This window comes from Anopheles darlingi, chromosome 3, assembly GCF_943734745.1.
Source record: "Anopheles darlingi chromosome 3, idAnoDarlMG_H_01, whole genome shotgun sequence".
Lineage (NCBI taxonomy): Eukaryota > Metazoa > Arthropoda > Insecta > Diptera > Culicidae > Anopheles > Anopheles darlingi.
The window spans coordinates 25,028,909-25,044,693 of record NC_064875.1 but is presented as its reverse complement, the minus strand read 5'-3'; the positions used below and the strand labels follow the sequence as shown (position 1 = coordinate 25,044,693).

General features: G+C 51.9%; 1 protein-coding gene across 4 annotated transcripts in view; it reads right to left on the bottom strand.

Moving 5' to 3' along the window:
- The window catches only part of LOC125954260 (optomotor-blind protein), a 125,153-nt gene that overhangs the window by 82,029 nt on the left and 27,339 nt on the right, over positions 1–15,785 (bottom strand). For all 4 annotated transcript variants that reach the window (XM_049684408.1, XM_049684409.1, XM_049684410.1 and 1 more), the window contains exons 2-3: positions 6,863–6,976; positions 6,607–6,760 (exon numbers count right to left, since the gene is read on the bottom strand). In XM_049684408.1, coding sequence (XP_049540365.1) covers positions 6,607–6,760; positions 6,863–6,976 — 268 coding nt within the window. The remainder of the gene's footprint in view (positions 1–6,606; positions 6,761–6,862; positions 6,977–15,785) is intronic.

Here is a 15,785-nt window from a genome sequence, read left to right as displayed (position 1 = left end):
TCGCTTCCAAGTGTTCCAGCACTCGACTCTTTTGGGCGAAAATAGAACCCGAACCCGACAGTTCAAGTGGGGATTTGCCCAACTATGCGCTTCACTGGAGCCTGGAAAACACTGAAAATTCGGTCGTTTTCCAACTCGTCCGCCACACACGTGTGGTCACGTGTGGCTTGTCACCACCTCCTCCGATACACATCATCCGGCAGGCGGCTCGAACCGTTGCGCCATCATTTCGGTCGAGATAGTCCCGGGAGAAGGAGTTGACGTACACTTCGCTGCTTCCTCGACCAGCTCAATGGGCTAATTTGGAGCTAATTTGGAACCAGGATGTTCTCAGGATGCTCTCAGGATGAAGGATTCCCAGGATTTTTTTTTTCGATTCGTTTTTGGGCTAATTTTACGCGCTATCAAGCACACCAACACCGGAACACCACATAACCGGAAACTAGGTAGGTTCGTTAATAAGCCCGGGGAGGGTGCCGCTCTTTCAGAAGTGAGTAACGATCCAGACCATCGGAAATCCCTGTTTCAATATCCCGAAACTCAGTTCAACTAAGGAGTCTTCCAAAAAGGGAATGGAGGTGATGAGGTAAGGTTTCAACAAAAAAAAAAGATTGTCCCAAACCGAAAATAAACATCAAACAGGAATCAAGTGCAGTAGCACGACCATGGCCGCCGCCGGTTTAGCGCATTAAACTCGAATCGACTCAACGTAGGATGAACTGCTTCCTAATGCTTCCTTCTCTCCAATAATCCAGTAGCGGTAGCGGTGCGAACGAACCGTCGCCAAACAACAAACCTCTTTAACTCAAATTTACTTTCACGAAACCAACGATGACGACGAGGACGACGAGGAGGAACGACGTTCCATCTCAATTCCATCGAACAAGCGAATCATTGGATCGCAGAGTCAGTGAGCAGCAGCAGCAGCAGCGAAGGTGACAAGTCAATATTGAAATGCAGCCGAGAGAAGGCCGCAGTCACCACCGCCGGCCGACTGTGTGCCCTTTTTGGGGTGAAAGGACGGCAAACAGACGGCTAGCTAGCTAGCGTATAGCGAGAGAATAATACACGCGGGGGCAAATGACGGCGCCGAGATTGAACTGCCTTCCGTGTACTTGGGCGCGCGCCTGTTTGCCTGTTTGCATAGGCCTTAATGTACTTACACAGGTGAAGGGGATGCGGGGTATACTCTGTCACTCCGCGGACTGGGTGGACAAGAATGATCGATTGACTCGAGTCGAGTATGGGGGATTACTCTTGACACCTTATTCGGTTTTTGGTTTTGTTTTTGGTTTCTCGTCGGGAACTTCCACAGTTCCCGTTGAGTTCAAGGGTCCGCGATGAGTATGAATCGACACTTTTGGGCGATACTGAAGCAACTACAGTTTGTGGTTCACATTCAAACACAAGACATCTTATTCCAGTAGCTAATTGAGCTGCAAACTGCCACAACTTACTCAACTCCCATTCTACAGCAATTCTCTCCATAAAATCTGCAAAGCTGCAACAGCAAATTCCACCAAACGAGATAATTGGAAAAAACCTAGAAAAGGACGCTCCATAATCCTGCGCGCCATAAATTCATCGCCAGTCGGCAGAATAAAGGGATGAGCAGTAGCAGTAGCCCACGAGATTGTGATTGCGATTATCCTTCGCCTCTCGTCAGAGCTACCTTCCTTCCATCGGGACGGGCGTGAAGTGAACCGATAAGCTGGAACCAAGGTTCCAGGAGGCCAACATAATAGAATCGAACCATTGCCGTATATTGCCTGTACACTGTCTGCTGCTCTCTTTTTGTCTACCGACGGTCCTCGGGTGGCTCGGGTCGTTCTGTGGTTTTTCCCTCGATCGGAACCGATTAAACGAACCGATCCCCGATTCGGTTTTCGAGCGGCAAAGGACCTCGCCTCGCCTAATAGGTCCTTGCAGAGTCGGCCAACCGTTTACCGACGCCGTCCGCAACGACCTAGAAAGCCAATTTGATGTTCCAGCCCGAAAGAGCCCAGGATCGCTCCCTGGGCTGAAGTCCTTTTGCTTTGTGTCTGTACATGTGTGTGTGTCTGTATGGTTTTTGGCGAGTGCTGGTACTCGAGGGAGCTCCAGGCCCAGAGGAAGAAAGAGAGAAAACGAGAGAGAGTTTCAAGTACCCTCCAACAATGGGATCAATGTCCAAATAATATTCCTAATTTTCTAAAACATCCCATTGTGCAAGGGAATTGCCCCGGACTGTGTGCGTGTGTGTGTGTGTGTATGCGTTTGTACGATTCGGAAGTCGGCCCTTTCGAGGAGCGATTCCAGAAGCCAACCAGAACCAGAAGCGGCCCGAGTGCGTCTCAAGAGCTAGAGCTCAAAATCAACGGTCCTCTCCATGCAGTGTCCAGTGCCAGTTCCGTGCCACTTCTCGAATGTCCTGAAGCACACAACACACGCACACGAACGAAGGAGTGGGCCAAAGAAGAAGCGCAAAAAAAAGGGACCAATTGCTTGTCCGATTCGCCACAACGGTCGAGCGAAGGATCTTCTAAAAGCCCAGCAGCGGAGCCGCCTTTGTCTGTCGGAGCCCCACTTTATGCCCTCCGGAGCGGTAAACAGGTAACCGAAGGCCGAAGGCTCCCGTAGGAAGGAAAAGGATTCCAGCACCGATCCGACCGCATGGCCAGCCGGCCGGCCGGCCTCTTACATCTCGGTCCTCCCATCTCGGGAGGCCTCCTGTCAGTCAACGAATCAGTCAACCGAAGAAACGGTTCCCAATCTAGGGCACTGCTGCTCCCGGCAACTTTCTTGTCCCCGCGAACGATGGGCTCGGTGTCACTGAAGCAGCGCAGCGCCAGCGCAGATGCAACACACCACGCCAGTCCAGGCCAGGTCCTAGACCCTTTTTGCGCTCGTCTATGCCGCTCACCCGTCCCGTCCCCGGCAGGATTGAGCTCACGGAACGAGCGAGCGTTGTTCGAGATAATTTTTGTCCCGAATAACAAGCCCGATTACCTGTCCCGCCGCGGGGCTACCGGGTGGCGGTAGCAGCGATCCGCCAGCAGACGATCGCCCTCGTCCGATCTCTCCGATGCGATCCCTTCTCTGTACTGCTCCGAGCCCGAATGAAATGGATACCCTTTTGGGCCTTTCTGCGGTGCGATGTGCCGAGGGGTTCATGAGTTGTCAGCTGTCCTGGTAATTAGGTGATGAGATAGAGAGGCCGCCACCGCTATCCGCGCTATCAGATAATCTCCTTCGCCTACACTACCCTTCCGTCACATCCTTTTCACGTGCAATGAGACGCATCGTCCTTTCTGCGCTCTTTGTTCGAGTGACTTACAACAAGGGTTAAGGATCGCTTTGTGGCCTCAAGAAATATCTCAATTTGCAGCCCCTAAAAGCAACTTCAGCAACTTCAAGGTTGAGTTGAGTAGACAGTGCACAAAAGTGGCGCAAAATCGATAAAGCACTCCAGCAGCCCTGAAGTCGGGGTGCCAAGTTTTGGGTTTTTTTGTGGGACAAAAGCAAGCAATTGGCAGAGGAAGAGAAGGAAGGAGAACACAATTAAAGCGACGGTCAAGACAATTCAATCGAGCTGGTGCTGCTGGTGAATGCTAAATACCGGTAGCACCGCAGCAACAGCACCACCACCAGTTCCTAACAACACCAAATCCTTCTTGTTCCACTTCAGATCCAATTGGATAGTCTCTTTAAGGGGTTTTTTTTATCCTCTGTTTTTGCTATCGCCAAAGCGCCGAATGTCCGAGGAGTTTGCCTTCACATCCAGGCGACCGCGATTTAGCGATTTAGCCAAACTGCTGCCCGCCTCGCCACTCGGCTGATCGCTCAAATTAATCCATCCATCCATCAGCGAGAGAAAACCGTACCAGCGTCAGGGTACTGTGTACCAGCAGCAGCAGCAGCAGCAGCAACAGCAGCAACAGAAAAAAATAAAAAAGAAGAAAAGAAAAAAACCTCGAAAGACCACGAACGCAAGCGCGTCTTTATCATCCATCCATTATGTCGGACGCTTGTCTGTAAACTACCGCCTTAGCGGCGGTTTTCGGTTGATGCCGCAGTACCTCGGTTGTTTTTTTTTTCCACTCCGGAGGATGCTGGTACTAGCCCGTCCGTTCATTCGTTCGTTCGTCCGTTTGCTCGTTGTCGTCTAGCCGTTCGCTTTGATTTCGAGAAGATTGAGGAGTTTTTGTTTTTGGTTGGCGGTTATTTGCGTTTGAGAAAGAAACAGAAGGAGAAGGAGGATGAGGTATTCGTCGAGATGCGTCAAGATTTGGTGGTTGTTTGGTCGTGGTGGGCCAAGGTGCCAAATGCGGGGCCAAACTACTTCGACCCGTTGGAGTATCGCACATTATCAACTAGCTGAAAAGCGGGGCGCCGTTCAGACGACGACGCCGGCGACGGCAACTCGCTCTAAAACGCGGAATGGCCTCCCGGAGAATGGCCTCCTGATCTCGTGGCGCAATAAACAAGCCAAAGACATCACATAACGAACACCCCATCAAGTGGCCCTGTCTGATCGGCGGGGGCCATGTTTGGTGGCGGGACCGGTGCCTACCTAGACATAATTATGATTTATGGCCGACATCATCACTGTTGGCCCGACACCGGCCGGCCGACCAGGCTTGATAAGGCCCTAAACAGAAGCGCCCGCCAATCGATAGTGATAGTTGCACAACGAAAACAACGCCTGTACAAGGAGGGGGACGAATCATTCGCAAACCAGTAACAACAAGCAGCAGTTAAAGAAGTGGTTGTTTGTGTGCTCACTAAGCAAACCAGAGAGCCCTGTTGGGGAGTCGGCCAGATTCGACACCGAGCGGCGCCCAGCAAATTGATTGGTGCGGTCCAAAACACACGATGGAACTTCTGCTGGGAGCACAGTTGCCGTGGGTTTGCCTTAAGTCCAACTGGAAGCACCCCCGGGGGGATCATCCGTCTGCTGACCCTCACGCGTCAACAACGCTGGATGCGACGTTCTCATGGGCATCTCTTGGGCTCATCTCTTTCATCTTGCCGACCAGCAGTCGCAGCAGCAGCAGCAGTAGCTCCCGAACATCTTAACTCCTAAGCCTTCGCGTACACAGACCGTACACTATTGATTGATAGTAAACACAATTAAGTCTTAACTAGAAGAATGCGGGAAGAAGAGAGGGGAGAGAGAAGAAGAAGATAGACATGGGACGCATCTCTCTCCCTCTCTCTTTTCTAATCTCAGTCTCCTCAACCACAAGACCCCTGAAGCCACCAAAAGAACGCTAAGAACGCGCAACGCAAGGAAGTCGCGAGCGAAGTGCGTGCGCAAAACTGTCGCGCACGCAAGACACACTGGTACTTTGCTGGTACCTCCGACAGAGAGGAGGGGAGAGTGCGCGCCACATATGAAGGTGAGAAATGAGATGCGCGGATCCATTAGCTGGATGATTGGTTGGACATTACCGGCCGCAGACCGCAAGCAAGCAAAGTGGCCGCTCGGCTTCTGTTTGCTCGTAAAAAAGAAAGCTTCGTCGTTGTCTGGCGTTTTAATGACTGGCGACTGGCGACTGCTTTGATGCGGTGCGGTGATCGCGTGGCGCGGTCTTTAGTTCGGTCCGCTGATCTCATGCAAGGAAGCGGATCCGCGAACGTAATCATATTACTTGCTTACTTATCGGGCGCTACAACCGACTGGCGGCTTTTCTTCAGAAAAGTCTTGGATTGAGGATCGTAACCGGCGCCGGCGTCGAGCAATTCGGTAGCCCGGTAACAGATTGGGAATCATCGAGCTTGATCGTCACGCTACATCAATCGGGCTTTATGACCGTTTATGATCCTCGAGGATCACATTATAGGTTGGGTTATCGTGTGCCATTCTCACGGTATGGCCAGTTCAAAGAACTTAGCTACAGGTCTGCGATCTAATAGTGTCTCGATCATTCCTATGCAGCAGCACCAAATATTCTGCTGACCCCTTGTCCAGACTGTAATAAATTGACAAAAAATGTACCGTCGCCCTAGAAAAATGTCTAGATATGTAACGGTCACTTTTTTGTGAGGTTTTTCAATCGGATTTGAACCTGTTCCCGTTTTCTTTGCTACGCATGATAATTAAACGATTGAAAATCGGAAAAATCATTAAAAGTTCAACACTTTAGTCGTTAAAATTGATAGAGCAGCTGCTTCAATTCAATACCATGTCCATTAACTGCTTATTTGGAAAACTTTGTACATATTACATCTTTTCCAAACGACCGAAAATTCTAAACAGACGAACTGACACTTCCCTTTGGCTTCGTCAATTTCTAATCCTAAATCTCATAGTTTGGACGATACAAATTAGTAATTACCATCGAGTAATTGCTTAGATTTTTATAATTTGAGCATGACGTCCTCCTGATCCTTGTGCAGGATCATAGTCTTAAAGTGTTATGTAACCACAAGTACTTCAAAAGTTCATATCAACCATACGAGTATTCCAATATGTTGTCCCATACAGTCCCTTTGGCGTTCTATTCGACAGACTTCTTGTGTGGACAACTCGCTAATATATCCAACTCAGCGCAATTCAAATATTCAACCGCACGACATCTCGTAGCCTAACTTGGTATTAACAATGAAGAAAGGTATACTTACAAATCCGTGCTTATCACTAATGTTGTTGGTGAGCTTCAGCTTGTGAAAGGACACCACCTTCTGCATCCACTGCTCACCGGTCGACGGCGAGTCCGGGTGGATGTACATGCGCTTCGGCATCTCCGGATCCGCCTTGCCCGCCACCATCCACCGGCTGTACGGTGACATAGAGATATGGGAAGAGAAGCGTATGTTGAGATAAGAACCCGATCCCGATCCGGCACCGTTCGAAGGATGTTTGTCCCCTGCTACCAACCTGTTGTGAAACTTGTACCGATAGTCGTCCGCCGCCACGATGTCCAGCAGCAGGATGTACTTGGCCTTCGCGTCCAGCCCGGACACACGGAACTTCATCTGCGGGAACATTTGCCTGCGAGGGAGAGAGAGAGAGAAGATGGAGGAAGAGACGGTTATTAGACTTTACTTGTCAGAAGTGTCGATACTATGCGCAAAACGCGGACGTGTTCCAATAGAAGTTACAATGAAAATCTGCGATGCTGAAGTAAAGGTGCCCTCTACAACCCAAAAAGCCCATCCCAAGCAAATGGCCGCTGGCATCTAATAACCTTCCCGGGGGGGGGGGTTCCATCCATGGCCATTACCCCGACCCAGTCGAAAGCGACGATCCGGACACCGATCTCCGGAACTTCGGAGCACCCATCAACGCGCGCCTGCAAACGTCGACGATGGTCGGTTTTGGCTCATCATTTCGGTAATTTACACCACTCACCACCGGCATTAAGGCGCATAAAACTCGAGACCTCCGCCACGGGATCAACCATCCATCCATCCATCGCGAGGTACTTCGAAAGGAAGATGGCCGCACTGGCGTGAGCGCGCGCGCGCGCTTGCGCTTGAAGCCATTAAATCACGCACCCGGAACAACACAACCCGGGTTATGGGAGTACAGTGGTAGTGTGCGAAGAGGGTGTCTATTGAATTTATTTTGCATTACTTGCACCCCCTTCCGGGGAGGTCATAAAACGCAACCCCCGTCTCCCCGAGTACGAGCACGCTGGTCCTGGTGAAGGGTACTAGAAGCTCGGAGCTGTCAAGAAAGATGATGGCAAAAGCCGATGTGAAGCCGGTGGGGTGCTTGCCAGGCACGCACACCGTTCCCAACACCTTCAGGTGGTGTTATCCATCGGACAAGATCTCGCGAGCCCAAGAACCCAACGAACATAAACTTTTCAAACTAATCTGGCGCCGTTGCCTTTGCCGTCGCCGCTCAAGAGAACAACTTGCCTTGACTTGGTCTCAAGTCCCTGAGTCTATATTTTAATTAACTCCCCAAAAAAAAACAACACCGGACCCCACGCGTCACAGGGTTTTTTTTGTGTGTGGAAAATGGCTGCCATATCGCAGTCGAGCTTGTCTAGGACGCCTCACTCCAGCTCCCCCAGTCCTTTGTCTGCTGCCTGCTACAGACAGTGCGTCTTGACTGACCAACACCGTATATCCGATAGTCGGACATCTTGACGCTCTGCTGTATGTGTTTTTTTTCCGCGCTGAGTGGTTTTAATGGGCAAGACCGGAGACCGAGGAAAATGCCGGCCCAGCGCCCAGGTTCCGTTTCGTGATCGCACCCCCCTCCAAAAAAAACCACTTCCTCTCTGGATCTCCTCGCTCTCCGCTCCCGCCAGCATAGCAGCATACGAATGTGAGCATTATTGTGGTCGTAAATTATTTTGTCAGCCGCATCAGCGGACCGACGACCATCGGAGCGCGTAGCGGTGGTGTGGTGCCGGTGGCCGTTCATATTGTTGTTTGTTTAATGAGCAACACTCACACGCGCGCGTACCCGCAAGGGTGTTCCCGGGGGGGTCGCTTCCGGTTCTCCCCCGGAACGCGCAGAGCAAAATGAAAAATCTAAAACTCGACTTCGAAGGCGAGGCCCAAAAATCGGGAAAAACAGGTGGCCAACGCCGGGGTGGAGGGGAGTTCGGTCAGACGGAACCGGACCGTGTGTGTGTGTGTGTGTGTGTGAAGCTGCCGTTTGGGTCTCTTAATTAAATTTCCTCTCTCGCTCTCGCTCTCTGTACCGCGCTCGGCTACCTTCTTCTTCTTCAATTCAATCTCCTAAAGTGAACTACAACGCCACGCTGTCATCCGTCACCTTCACCGGAACCAGAAGAACCAGGGAAGGTGTTGGTACGCGGGGTGGTGGTGTTTTGTTAAGTTGGCAAGACGCTGAAAAATGGTACCCAAAAAGTAGCGCGACGTCTATCGCCAAGAGGCCAAGCTTGGCGCATATTAAAAATGAAATGTTACTATCCGGACCACAACCACCGATCACCGTCAGTGGTCTGCCATGGTGGTCGTGGCCTTAAACAGGGAATAGAGAGCATATTCGAGGGGCCAATAAATCATAGCCGATGAAACCATGGCTTATGTGATTATGCTAATCGGTATCCGTATGTTCCGTCACTCGGCATCAATCCGGTGGTCCAAAGATTGGTTATTTTGGTCGTAGCAACGGCAAGCATCCATTCCTCTCGGAGTAATCACCTTCGATGTATCGCGCGCGCGTGTTAAACATTGTGTAAAGTCAAGTCGCGATGACTAAGTTCCCATTTTCGCCCGCGGATTAATTGCGCGACGGCAAAACGGTAAGAACAAGAACGCAGGAGCAGAACCGCGACAACCAATGCCGCAGTCACGCAAATTAGATGCAATTATTGGCTGTCTTATTAATATTTGCAACGCGCCACCATTCCACTTACCGGTCACACTTTAAAAGCTGGACCGACAACAACCCAGCGACAAATGGCCAACAGGAGGTGGATTGACGTACGGAAGGAAGGTTGGGGGGGGTATAGACACCATTCATAATTTAGCTCGAGCAGACCGACCGATCATCACCCGGAATGGGGTGGTTTGCAAAATGCATAAATATGCGAACAGCAAGGCAAGAAGCAGAAAAAAGTATGCAGCTCATACCAGGGTGCACACCAGGAGGGTGCGGCGCACGCGCACTGCCAGCACTTACACCCATTAACATACAAATCATAGCGCACACATACACACACACACGTACACACTGTGTGTGTGTATGTCGTCTTCGGCACATTGGCACCTCGAGAAAGAATGCACCGGAGTGCAGCAGAGGCTGCTGGCTTGCTTCTCTTCCTGCCGGTGACCTTCAGTGGGCACAACGACACACCAGCAGCACCCGGAGTGGCAGCAGCACTCGGAGAGTAAAAAAGAAGTGGCTACAGTGCTGCAACCGAAAAACGGGGCACACCACGGGGATGCACCACGGAGCGCGTAAAGGCACCATTTGAGGCTCATTACAATTTACAAATCACCTCATTTGGGGCCCCTCGTTATGGATCATGGTGCCGGAGCAATGCACTGCGCTGCGTTGGGCGAGTTCAATGAGACGCCACATCAACGCCATCGTTTCAACACCCACCACACCGCGTACCGGATGATGATGGTGATGACGGGGCCCCTTCATCGTCCTCGTCGTCGTCAGTGGTGAGCAAATTGACGCCATTTGCACCGTCTGTCTGTGTGTCTGTGTCTGTGGGTATCGTTCTCACTTGTCAATTCCGCTGAGTGCGTGTCAACAACGCATTGACATTCAGAACTTGGGCTGCTCGAAACCTGAATAATCGTCCAGCAACGAGGCAGCAGCAGTAGGAGGCTGATAGAAGTGATAATCGCACAGCACGGGTACGGGGTAACAATTAAAAACTAATCTCGTACCCATTTATAACCAGCTTAACACCCAAACGGTCAACGTGGCAGATTCGGGAAGTGCACCAATGCACCGATGCAGTCAATTCGTTAGTTCCGGTGTCGTCCACTTCTGTTCGTCCACGAACATTACAAGTGGCACTATACAGTTCGTCCGGAATCTAATCACTATCTCGCGTGATAAACACTGGCCGAACCGTTCCAGGCAAAACCACCGGTTACAACGTTGGGCCCCGCTTAACATGACCTCGCCCATCATTAATAACACCATCTTGTCGATGATGCGAGACGCTATAACACCAAACATACACACCCCACCAGGACCGGGGCCATCGAGATTACAGCAAACAGTACACAACAACAACGGGGGATGGAAAAAAACGAGGAAACAAACACCAAACGAAATCGACTGATGCAAGATCGGGTCGCTGGAGGTGTTCTGGTTGCACCAGTTTCCAGGAAAATTGATACAACTTCATTTTTTCGGGGCCAAAACACCGGCATCAGCCGGTTCCCCCCGGGGATCGAGCGATGGTTCCTGGAAGCCACGACCAGAATCCAGTCATCGTCGAGTGATAATGCCAATGACAAGAGAAAGAGATCGCGACGGATCGAGAGTAAATGGCTTTGCGGTGAAATTAAACTGCATCCACAACCACAACGTTCCGGCGGTTCCACACAAACAGCGAAAAAAAAAACAAGTGAGAAAAAAAGCTAATTGAGTGGACGGAAGCAGCAGCAGCAAGCAGCAGCGTTGACGATCACGCGCTGACACTGATGCTGATGATGGCGACGACGAGGAAGACGAGGAAGAGAAGGCTGATGATCTCCCTCTCCGGGGTACGCGGACGATCGCACGCTGCGCTGCGCTGCGCAGAGCTGTTGTCCGAGGGACGTAAATCACTGTTAATGAGATGATGATAGTGCGTGGACCGAATGTGTCACGCAAGTGCATATCAGCATCCCATCCCGGGGGTGGGGGATGACAATCGGGACTGCAATCTGACTGTCGCTGTGCCTGTCGTCGAACCCGTCGTGGCTGATAGCGCACGATAGGACGTTGTAGTAGCTAGTAGCGCGATGACAACGCCGCATGAGCCACTGATAGTTCGATCGATCGATCGTTCGTTCGTTTGTTCGTGCAATCTGCTCGCTTCCTGCTTACTTTCGTCACACCGCCGATCGATGGCCGAGACAGCTTGTCTCTTGTGGACACCAGCCATCCCCCGGGGGTGATCTACATAACATAATCGCTCCACTTTGCACCGAGGTCACCCGGAATAAAAGGAGGGGACGCGGGGGTCTCCGGTGGTCACCACACTCGTTAGGACCTGCTGTTGTCGCCTGACAGTAAGCCTGAACCGTCGCATCCCGATAACCGGTACCGCTTAGCGGTGAAGCGAAACGAACAACGAACAACAACAATCCCGATGACAACCGGCCATCGGCGAGGTCGGGTGGGGCATCGGAATCAAACCCAAAAGGGGAAGAAAAAAAGTACGAAACGAAAGACCGTGGAGGGTCCATCCAGGACGGTGGCAGTGACAAAGCGATCGGCCGGTGATTGCGTCGCGACATCAATTGCGCTTGACGCGGCACCACGATGAGATGAGGATGCAGAGCGAGCCACGAGACAGTGCGGTGCGCGCTTTTGTCAACTGAACGCCCTCCTCCGAGTTGTGTGTGTGTGTGTGTGTTTGTGTTTTTTTTCTTTTTCTATTCCGGTCACGGTCCATTGGCAGTGATTTCCGCTTGGGCGCTACCGACTCTGATTGGGAACACTGGCCCGGGGCCTGGCGGTGGCGTTTCGCTTTGATGCAGATTTGGTTTTTTTTTTGCTCCGATCCAACGATCATTTCCTACGCTGCTGCTGCTGCTGCCGCCTCTACTGCTGCTGATGATGATAACGCGTCGCAAATCGGTACCACGCACCACGCACAGTAGCAGCAAAACAGTAGCGCGGCTACCGTTTGTGATGTGATGAGACACAGTTCAGGCCTCGAGAGAGTTCGTTGCTTATCAGCAAGCAAAGCGATTGTGTTTTTTTTTTGGGGGGGGGGGGGGGGGGGGAGGAAAGGAAGGAAAGTGGTGCAGCACACAAGCACGGGCACAAAAACAAACAATTACTGTGCCAAAAATCCACCTCCAAGAAGTAGCGCGCAGCAAAACACTCTCTCGATCGATCGGGGGCAACATATTGTTTTGTTTTCATCAAATAATCACAGCAGCAGCAATTAGAGGAATGACCTCCGGGCATCCTCATTAAAAACTAGAGAGATTAGAGAGTGATAAATACTTCCCCCATTCAACGTTTAGACATATTATTAAAACCCCGGGTGGAAGCTGACGAAACTGGATCGTGAAGATTTTTTTAGTGCGCGCTGCCGTCAGGTCTCGATGTTCGGTCCACCGTGTTCGCTAATCCCATACGCTATCCACTATACTAGCTGCACTGTACGATAAACCATAAATCAGAAGTGACACAAGACCTGCATTGCTCGGCCACTTATTAAAACATTTGCACATTGCAGCATCCCAAAAACGAGACAGCTAATGCACATACCCCCGGCCAATGCACGGTCTCAAACGGTCAAAACGGTGCACTGAAGACGATTAAAAAGAGTTTAAAGGGTTTTTCCTCTCCCCAAAAGAAGACATACGGGGGCGGCCACGAGGAGCGGGGGAAAAATCGTGACATGAATACTTCATAATTTGTAATGTTTGCTTAACCCCGCAAACCTGGTCCTGGCTGCTCCCCACGATGCACGCTCATCCCTCCAACTCCGTGGTGGTGGTGCTGAGTTCGTTTACGACCATGGAGCAAATTATATCCCGTCCGAGGCTGGCCAAACGAGAAAGAGAGAGAGAGAGAGAGAGAGCTCTCGACCGAGGAACCAATATGATCGTGAACCGTGGGTCCGTACTGCCCACTGCACCCTGACGATGAGGGCGCGCCTGACGGGACCCGGGACCTCGCACCAAATTAGCCCTCTGCGAAGGCGCCTCCCCCCTGAGGGGGAGGGAACGCAAATGGGCTCCACGATCCGCGATCGGAGAAGAGTAGCAGAAGCCCGTCATCACGGAGCCACCAGCCAGATCGGTGTGCGACGGTGTGGTCTCTGGGTGTGGGGTTTCGGGGCTCCATCGTTAGCGCGACCTGGACCCCGGCCAAGGGGGAGGGGGGGGGGTGTTCATGGGAGACCTCCCTGGCGCAAGGCGAACCGGTCGCTTTGCACTGACCAACTGTGCATGGACAGCGGCGTCAGGGAGGAGCAGGTTTTAGCGCCACAATCATCGCTACATGATCCCGGGGGATAGGCGCCATTGTAAACGGTTCGGGATGAACGTCTCTATATCGACCAGCAGCAGCAGCAGCAGCAGCTGTGTCGAGGGAAGGAATTTCGAAGACCGTGAACGGACTCGACGGCGACGACGGCGACGACGACGATGATGATGATGCCCTCGATGGTCGTCGTCTTGGACGTCGGGATGCTGGAGACGGTGCGCGATGATAATGATGTATTTAAACAAAACAATTTGAATTATTCTTCGACCTTAGCTTTTGCTCGTGGTTTGCTGAAGCGACCGCGACCAGTCAAGCTAGTCAAGCGGTTCTAGAGGTGTGCTCTCTGCTCAGTCTACAGTACCGAGGGAGTCGAAGGAGTCGAAGGAGTGGAGAAATCACTCAATCTGCGATCAGTAAGGCGCCAGCCCAACAGCTACGCTGCCAGCCTTTTGCTGCTGCTGCTGTTGATGCAGACGTTCGTCACGACCTGCAGCACGAGGTCCAACAACGGGGGGGGGGGGGGGGGGGTTTGGTTCGAGGAAAAGGTTAAGCTCGTTGGGGTCGGATCGTTGAACTGCGAGCTGCCCAATGATGACCAATAAGGAGAGTGGTACGGGGTGGTACTATTGAATGAATTGTGACCGCCAATGATGTACGTTATTAGTCAAACGAATAATTGTCCCCGGGGGGGTCCTAACCCCCAAGAGCAGTTAGGACGTCTCTTTAATCCTTCGACTGTAGTTACTGTAGTTGTGACAGTTACTTAACTCAAGTATCTCTAGTGGCGCCAAGTTAATGACTGTCCAAGGTATTGCTCCATATAAATACTGTACCAGAGACTGCTTGACCCCCATTGCTTCAGACCACCACAAGAATACAACGCAAGAAAAAAAAAACCAAAACCGGATGATGATGTGAAAATGAGTCCGAGAGCCGCTCCGCTCTCACCAGCTTGTTAAGAAAGTAAACAAAACGCAGCGAGCGCCAACCAGGCGCGGTGGTGGCCCCCCACCCCCAAAACGCCTTCCTTCCTTCGAGCCAAAATCAATTTGAGGCAATCTTTTTCTCGAAACCCAGGCAGGGGGCCCCAGCCAGCCAGCCACAGACTGCTCCTCGTTCTCTTCCCTCGTTCTGCGTGCCTAATCGATCTGCCATCTTTCGCTCGCTCTCCACGGAACGTGGAGGTGCTGGCGCTCCGAAGCGATGGTTTTGATGGTTTTTGGTCCAGTCCACTCCCCAGTCATTATCACCATCTGCCCCGAGGGTCTCTCCACCAGTCCAGACCAGGCCAGGCCAGGCTCTTCACGAATGAAGGGAGAAAGGAAAAACATCGATATCCCTTTCCCATCCTTCAACACCGCGCGGGTTCCTCCACCGTATCCGTATTGGGACTGGGCGGCCGATTCTCAGCTCAGCTCCGTTGGGAGCTCAGAGACCTGAAGACAGAAGGAGAAGAGGAGCTGGTTGGCATGTGATTAACGCGCCCCAACGCCCGCTGTCAGCGATGCGCAAACCCTTTTTCTTCCGGTTTTCTGCTCAGGTCTGCCTACCCCCTAGCAGGACGCGGACGAGGACGCGGACGAGGACCGATGGTCGATGATTAACGGCGCGCGATGATGGTATACCATCGGCGTGGCGTTCGTCCTGGCGTCGCCAACGACGACGACGACCACCGCGAATCATAATTCGTGCAACGCGTCTCGCTCTCTCTGTATCTTCTTCTGTCCTTCTTGGTCTCGGTGGCGTCATGCATTTGGGAACTGGGTCGAGGATGAGGTGAGAATTGGAGCGATGGAGCCCCACCCAGACCGCCATCCTCCGGCCCTACGCCAGGAGAGGCAGAACCTGGTAGATAGCTGGATGACCATCATCTCGCCCGGGTTTCGAACGGGCCTGCTATTTGCTTTACACTCGCCAGGAACTCGCCAGGATCGCTGGCCAGGCTGGTCGCTGGGACCTGGGGCTGTTGGATGTTGGGGTACGGGTAGGTGCACTCTGCGTGCCCTTCTCTTCGTTGTTCGCTTGTTCAGGTTATTGTTATTGGCAGTAATGCTGATATAGTTATTATAGGTTATGAATATGCATGCTTCGCTGTCTGGTAGCGTTGGTCGTCGTTTTTTTTTTGTATGCCAACGAAGACCATCGCGATCTCGCAAAGTTTGCGCGGACGCGCACACTAGTTTCCGTGGGC